The sequence below is a fragment of the Phaethon lepturus genome, unplaced genomic scaffold (assembly GCF_000687285.1).
Source record: "Phaethon lepturus isolate BGI_N335 unplaced genomic scaffold, ASM68728v1 scaffold26032, whole genome shotgun sequence".
NCBI classification, from domain to species: Eukaryota; Metazoa; Chordata; class Aves; order Phaethontiformes; family Phaethontidae; genus Phaethon; species Phaethon lepturus.
The window spans coordinates 25242-33028 of record NW_010524522.1 but is presented as its reverse complement, the minus strand read 5'-3'; the positions used below and the strand labels follow the sequence as shown (position 1 = coordinate 33028).

Sequence of the window (7787 nt, the reverse complement as noted above, 5' to 3'; positions counted from 1 at the left end):
TGCGAATGATCTATCAAATACCTATTTATGCATTTCCAGCAGTAGGTATCAATGAGTGGACTGAAACGTCTTCATAGAGCTACTTGCAGGACGGTGTTTCGATCCCAGCTTTATCGTTCTTGGACATGGAGCACTTGTAAGCCAGTTTATAAATCTCTTCCTTAAGCAACTTATTTTTAAGGGTGTTTTGGGGAGTGGAGCATCTGGCTTGCCTTTTAGACCGTTTTGATTCTGTCTGTTCTAACACTCAGATCGCTTCAGGCATGGACATTTTTTTGTTGGTGCTTTCTACGTCCGAAACTTCCAGTTACGCGTTTCTCATTTACTAGAAAATGTTGAAGCTATGACACACTGGAAGGCGGTAGTCATGAACAGTGCTGTTAATAGATCTCCTGAAAAGGTTGTGTGGTACAGCTCAGGAGTGTTGTGTGCCATCTGAACAACTAAACTTTCAATTACTAAAAATTTTTGCTACCGGTGATGCTGTCGATGGTAGATCCAAGTTCTTGCCCAGGTCTATGTAACAACTAGGTACAAAAGATTGCTTCAGGATGAATTTTTTCCTTGCATTCAAGTTCCTTCTCTGCGTTACGGCTTAGCAGATCAGTGCTGTGCCTACCCAGAGATGCCTTCTTACCACCATCTTCCCCTGCTCTGGGACTGCAGGCATACATTTTGAGGGTCACTTCAAAGTTTGTTTGCTCATACCAGCTTTCAACTGAGTCAGGAAAAATTGCATCATCGGTACTACCAGCTTAATGATGGCACAAGCATTAGGCTTGTGGCAACCGTATAGTCAATGAGCCCTATGACTTGAAGTGCGACGAAGGTAAGTTAGGAAAATGGGCGTGCCATTTTCATTTGGCAGCCGCAAGTAGGATAAGTCTTGTAGAAGGAATACTTTTCCTTTTGAATGATATTTTGTCTTTTGACCCTTGTTTTCTGCCTTTGTTGTGCTTTTTCTCCAGCTGGGATGACAGCAGCTCTGTCAGCAGTGGGATCAGTGACACCATAGATAATCTCAGTACTGATGACATTAACACTAGCTCCTCTATCAGCTCCTATGCCAATACACCTGCCTCCTCCCACAAAAACTTAGATGCACAGGTAAGATTTCTGATTTAGACAAGTAACATTGATACTTATTATTTTCTCTGTGCAATAAGTATAATTGTTTCAAGTTGGATGAACTTGAACACACAGCCAGCCTTCACTACGGATGATATCACTGAAAAGGCAACGTCAAGCAATAATAACCACCTTATCATATGTGGCATTTACAAATATTTCCTCTATGCGTGGAATCCGTGGCATCTCTGCTGCGGTGGTGTGGCAACAAATGGGTTCTGCCTTCCTAGTGGCACTGCTGTGCGGGGAAACATGCATCAGCAGATGGGATTTTTTTTTTTTTTTTTTTATTAGCTCTAGAAAAGGTTTTTTGGGTTTTTTTAAATAGAATTTAATTAAATCAACATGAAGTTTTAAAGATTATTTACATTTTCATCAGAATTGTAAGCGTGCTAGGGAAAGGAAATCGATTATTTTAAACTTCTAGGGATGCGTGTTACTATGTTTGGCAGGATTTCATAGGAGGATAAATTCTATGTCTATCGGCAGTCTACGTATACCTTTTCTGCTCGGACACCACACATCTAAATAGGGTAAAACAAGTGAAGGTCTCCAACAGTTTTTCATTCATCAGTTAGACTGCGTAATACAGAGACTTGCAGTAATATAAAAACTTTTTTTTTCCCCAAATGTATGGAATTTTACTAGGAAGGGGGGGACTAAGAACCCCAGCTTGCTTCTCTGTACAACCACCAGCTCGAGGGACTCAAGTGTTGTGTGTCAAATCAACAGGGATGCAGTCACTTGGCATTGCAGCAGGTAGAAGAGAGGGATGTAGGTATGACCTTCTCCTCTGTTTCTTTCCTCTTTTATTCTTCTCCAGTCCTTTTCATGACTGGACCCTAAATGTGGTTTTAATATCAGTTTCAATGTAGACATGTGGTTGCTGTGAAGTGTTACTCTGCCTACAGGGCTGTGGTGCAAGTATATATTACTCTTTGTTCCCTTGCCACGAAGTGCATATTTGAGCCTACATTAAAGATTTCCAGTTAGCCTCTGGTTGTGTATCGGCGATTGCATGTGTGCTCGAAACTGCTAATACAAGTCCCATACAAGTTGAGAGGAGTTAAGATCTATGAAATGTGTTTTTCAGTATGTAACAGAGAGAGTAACTTAGACAACAAGAAGTCCTTTTTTGACAATTGTTACTGTCTCAACGTTGTAATACTGTTGGGGAAAAAAGGAAGAAAAAGGGAGATGTGACGAAACGTTAACCTAAGGAAAAAAAATAGAAACTCATTTGACTTCCATCTTCCGATGGATCAGATTCTTGGAAACACCTCTGAGAGATCAAAATCTGTGTTGATGAACTCCTCTTCCTCCTCCACAACTCTTGCAGCATCCAAGAGAGTGCAGACATGCACCAGAAGAAAAGCAGCTGAAGCTTGTACAGACAGCAGAGCATAGTCGTTGGAAGAGGAAGCTGGGAGCTAAGACGTACAATCCCTGTTTGCAGTTTTTTTGATTTGTGCCTCTGATCTGCTTCTCTCACTAGTTTTCATGGCTGACAGTATTTATTCTAGGTATTACTGTTAGCTGCAAATTACTATCCATAAAATATTTTGTTTTCATTTGAACAGAATATCCTAATCTTGTCAACCAAGGGAATGAAAATGGCTTGGCGTGATGGAACCATACATAGCTTGCAGGGTTCATTTTTTTGCTGCCCAGGGTGGTCCTCACAGCTCATGAAGCAGCGAATGCTACACACACGCCTTTTCTGTCTTACCTGGAGTAGCGTATGATGGCCTGTGTCCTGGTTTGTGTTCCCCTTCGTGGTGAGCCACCAAGGGCCTGGCAGGCATCTGCACAGGGATGTGGACTTTTCTTCTCAGCATATCCGCTGCTTTGGTTCTCCTAAATAGTAGGCACTTAATTTTTAAGCTGCTGTGATTCTGCCACATCTTTTTGAGCTGGTACAGAAGTTGGATTTCAGATAATTAAAGAGGGAGCTTGAAGTTAATACACGTGCAACTGGGAGTCCAGACAAATAATACAGCAGCGTCGAAGGGAGAGAGCCCTAACATGTCCGTGTCTGCTGATAAAATCAGTAACTTGCTCAGAATCATCTCTGCAAAGGAAAAAGAGGTGGTTGCAGTAGAAAAACAGTCTGTGCTACAAAACGGATTTTTCAGAGCTGCCGAATACCCCATAGTTCAGCAGCTGTAGTTTTTCCATCTTTGAGAAGCAGGACTTAAATACGATATGAACTTCATCTTCCTAGACACTCATAGTTGTAGTCCCCTTTTGTAAAATGCTACGAAGACGTTCTCTAGTCGGTTCTAAACAAGCTAGTGACTGGAACCAGCGTTTGCCGTACCGTGTTCCTGTGTCTGTCTCTGATTGTGCCAAGTACCAAACCGCTTAAAGTGGCTATACCACTTTTGGGGCCCTAATGTTCTTCCCTTATATTGCACAGACGTAGGTAAGTTAACCTTTTAACGCAGCGCTGCCTCTAGTATGGTTTTAAAGTCATCATGCACTTATTTTAATGAGAAATTAAGACCTGCTGGGCATTTGAAAATAACTTCCTTAACTGAAATAAGATGGAAGAGAGGAAGAGATCAAGTAATAAACTTGCTCATGTAACGCTGAAAAGATCAGAAGACAGAAAGGAAACGCTACCTTTACATAGAAAACGGCAGCATCTTTAAGCTGTCGGATCAAGACAACTTCTCAGTTTAATTGGAGCAAAGGTGGGTTTGGTCTGTTCACTGCTTCATTAATAGATTTACAAAACTGTAGGGGTAAGTTGAGAAATCCCGGCGGTTGCCCTTACCCCCGGCTCAGTCAGATGGCAGGCTTTGCCCCCAGCTCGTGCTCGCTACATCTTGCCGTGACCTCCAGCAAACAGTATTTCCACTTTCACCCACTCCAGGCTCTTCAGGCGGGTGGAGTTCCAGCTGCAATGCTGAAGCCAGGTTTTACCGTGTTTTGGTTTTGCTTCCTTAGTCATGTTTCTGTGCGGTTCCCAGTGTTTACCATTAAACAGAAACACCTCTGGCCGGAGGGCTTCAAGGGTAGATGTGCAGCCTTTCAAAGGCGTTGGGAAGAGTTGGGCCGTGGGCGTAGGAGTGGGATGACATGGAAGAGAGCAAAGACAGAGGGGACTTCTTGTAATGCCGCTCTCCGTGTTGAGGCTCTGTACTACTCGTACAGCTGTAAAGGGGGAAAATAGAACATACAGGAACATTTCATAGTCGGCCAAAACTCAAATAAGCCCTTTACCAGCAAGTAGGTACATTTCTTGCTCTCGAACGCTAACGGTGTAAATAAGCAATTCCAGACAAGGTACTTGAAGCAAGATACTAATGAGAAGACATGAGGGATGATGTCGAGGTGGTTTTGTTGGTCGATTATTTATTACTTCTTGCCTGCACTCTCTTCCGAGATCTGTAAACTTGGGAGATGTTTGCATGAAGTCATGACTTTAGAGAAACACGGGACACAGAAGCAGTCACACTGTGAATTTATTGCGCACCTACCGATGGTCATAGACGGAAAGATAACCACCCCCAAACCTTGCAGCCTTACCAAAGAAGGAATTTAGAAAGCAGTGTTTCATTCAAGCCTAAGCTGAGTTGCTCTCTTTGAATGGGGAGGCAGAGAAATTACATTTGCATAGCATGAGGGAAATACAACAAGAAAATAATATCTCAATCCATAATTCAGCAAGTGCTTGTTAGTCTGATGGCTCAATATACAGACAAGTAACCCAGGCTCTATTTCACGTGACTGAAGACCATTACGATGTATGGTGTCAGCTTTCACATCCTGATCTCTTAGACTAGTTTTTCAGGCTTTTAAAAAAAAGTAATTACAGTAAAAAGCAGAGGAAATTAAACCACACACCCCCTAGATTCTTTAATATTAATGGTGTGATCTGGTAAGAAAAGAAAAGAGAAGTCATAAACTTGAAACATATTTTAGGAACTTAAGAATAAAATGTAGCATTTTGCCAAAAGCACGGTAAATGATCGTGCCTCCTTTCCTTTCCTGTGCAGTCCTTTTCTGATTACCCAAAGGGACTAAAGGATTGTGGGCTTTATATAATGCTTCGGGGTATTCAGAATAATTTCCTTTTAAGTGATACTACCTTTCGACTACTGCACAGTGCTGAGCACATTCATCTTCTGCTGAGGCTGCAGGGAGGAGATGGCACTCAACATCTTACCAAAACTTGCCATCTCTTATTTGGGAGTTTCATGATGGAGTGTTGAATTGGCAGAATCTTTCGTGGTACGGTGATGGTTAGAGAACACTTCAAGTATGAATTTTTTACCTGGATCAGGGTCAAATGTGGACTTCTGTAATTTCTGCCTGAAAAATATGTTATTGCTGGGGTTCATTTCTTGCTGTGACATTTCTTCATCAAAGGCATGTTATATTTTTTGGTACTTAGACATGACTGCTGAGTTTATTAATCAGTTTGACGGTTCTTATTTATGAAGCTTCTTAAAAGAAAGGCTTGCTCTGAAGGTTGTATTACAATTCCTTATCTGTCCTAGACTGATGCAGAAAAGCATTCCCAGGTTGAGCGGAATTCCTTGTGGTCCGGTGATGAAGTCAAAAAAAATAGCTGGTTGTGGTGTTACAAAATTTCCCCAAATTAATCAGCAGCATTTGATGGGAGAAGTAGAATTCTGCAAGAGCAATCATTAGCAATAGGAAATGCTAATGTGTGGGGAATATATTGCATATGTAGGGCAATAGACTTAATTTAAGCGTTTCTGAGAATTTGGTAAAGACTTGGTAACAAGAAAATTCTTTTTGACGTTGATCTTTGCAAAATTCTCCATAAAAGACTGGCAGCACAATCAGTCTGTGCAAAGAATAAGGAAAAACTATTTGTTAGAGCTGAATATAAATTAAAAAACGATGTCATTTGTATATTTAAGTCAGACTTGAGTATTGTTAGAAAGTCGTTGGGGATTCATTTTTCTTCAGTTCTTGGGTGTCCTCCTAATATGTTAGATTAGAATGAACAGCATTCCACATCTTCAAATCTGTTCAAAAAGCTGCCTCCTCATTCTCTGGAGATCAGATTGCCAGACAAGAGATAGGAAAGCAGCAAGAACAAAGGAAAGCTGGCTGCACAGGTTTGAAATGGTTTTTTGGCATCGCAGTAAAAGGGTTCTTCAGAAATTCGAGATGGAGGATTATAAATGTCATAGAGTTGAATATGTCCTTTATAAATCAAGTGCTTTTGTTTCCTTTTTTTTTTCTTTCTTCATTCTAAGGGGCATGATTGTTATGGTTTTTGTATTTTTTTCCCTAGCGTATTAAAAAAAAATATGTTATTGCTGGGGTTCATTTCTTGCTGTGACATTTCTTCATCAAAGGCATGTTATGTTTGTTGGTACTTAGACATGACTGCTGAGTTTATTAATCAGTTTGACGGTTCTTATTTATGAAGCTTCTTAAAAGAAAGGCTTGCTCTGAAGGTTGTATTACAATTCCTTATCTGTCCTAGACTGATGCAGAAAAGCATTCCCAGGTTGAGCGGAATTCCTTGTGGTCCGGTGATGAAGTCAAGAAATCAGACGGAGGATCCGATAGCGGCATAAAAATGGAGCCGGGATCTAAATGGAGGCGGAATCCCTCTGATGTGTCGGATGAATCTGATAAAAGCACTTCTGGTAGGAAGAACACTGTTATTTCGCAGACGGGCTCCTGGCGACGGGGCATGTCAGCTCAGGTTGGCATTACCACACCAAGGACTAAACCTTCAACCACCTCAGGCACATTAAAGACACCTGGAACAGGTGAGAAAAGGTGTAAGATATAAACAAGCCAAAAAGTGCGTTCGGTATAAAAACAGTTTAAATACTTTCCAGAGGCAGAACCTGAATTTCAGGTACTCCTGTCTTTATTTTTAGGTATTGTTTTAACCTGTGCAGCATCTCGTGTGTCCACATTTCTGTTTCTCTTCACTTGAAAATGCGTATTTTGGATTAGTACACTGTGAAAGTTGTTTTCATGACAACTGTAGTCTTAAGCTGAGCTATTTATTGGACACAGGATTGCCATATGAAGAAGAATGTAATTTTGAAGTCACGGTTAACTTTTAAGAGCATACAGTATGTGTGGTTGAGATGATTTTTTTTTTTTCCCCATATTAAACCAGGATGTTAATTTATACTAAACACTATTTAGTTCTGGATTTTCTCATAAATGTATTAGTGATTTTAGCACTTGCAGATGTGTGAATGAAAATTGATTGAATTTGCATGATCAAGTAACATAAGTTAATACCTTTCTTCTTATTTGATCGTGTACACGATTGTACATGAAAAAGCGGAAGTTAGACACTTGCTTGAACAATGCCTTTTAGGAAAATTATACTAACAGCCTAACCCTACTTCATTCTAATGATGAAAAAGGATCAATCTGTGGCAGCTACCGAGGGAAACTTTTTTTTTTTTCTTATCTGTCACTATTACATAAGACTGTTCTGCTTTTCATATTCTCGAGGGCAAACACACCACATACTTTCTCTGGCAAGTCTGCATGTATAACTCACTAGAGTGGCATGTAAGTTCAGTGCAGACTAGATCATAATTTTTAACCACACTCTGGTGGCTAACACGCTTTTGCTTTTCATGCTGCTTTGAGTTTCATCATTTGCTTGATGTTTCCAAGTCATTAAATATTAGAAT

The 7787-nt window shown here is 40.5% G+C and overlaps 1 protein-coding gene across 1 annotated transcript in view; it reads left to right on the top strand.

Moving 5' to 3' along the window:
- Nucleotides 1-251: 251 nt before the first annotated feature.
- LOC104617232 (neuron navigator 2-like) overlaps nt 252-7787 on the top strand; it is a gene marked incomplete at both ends in the record, with an annotated part of 27420 nt that continues 19884 nt past the window's right edge. The window contains 3 exons of the mRNA XM_010282487.1: nt 252-408; nt 969-1107; nt 6602-6894. Of these exons, the coding sequence (XP_010280789.1) occupies nt 252-408; nt 969-1107; nt 6602-6894 (589 nt within the window). The remainder of the gene's footprint in view (nt 409-968; nt 1108-6601; nt 6895-7787) is intronic.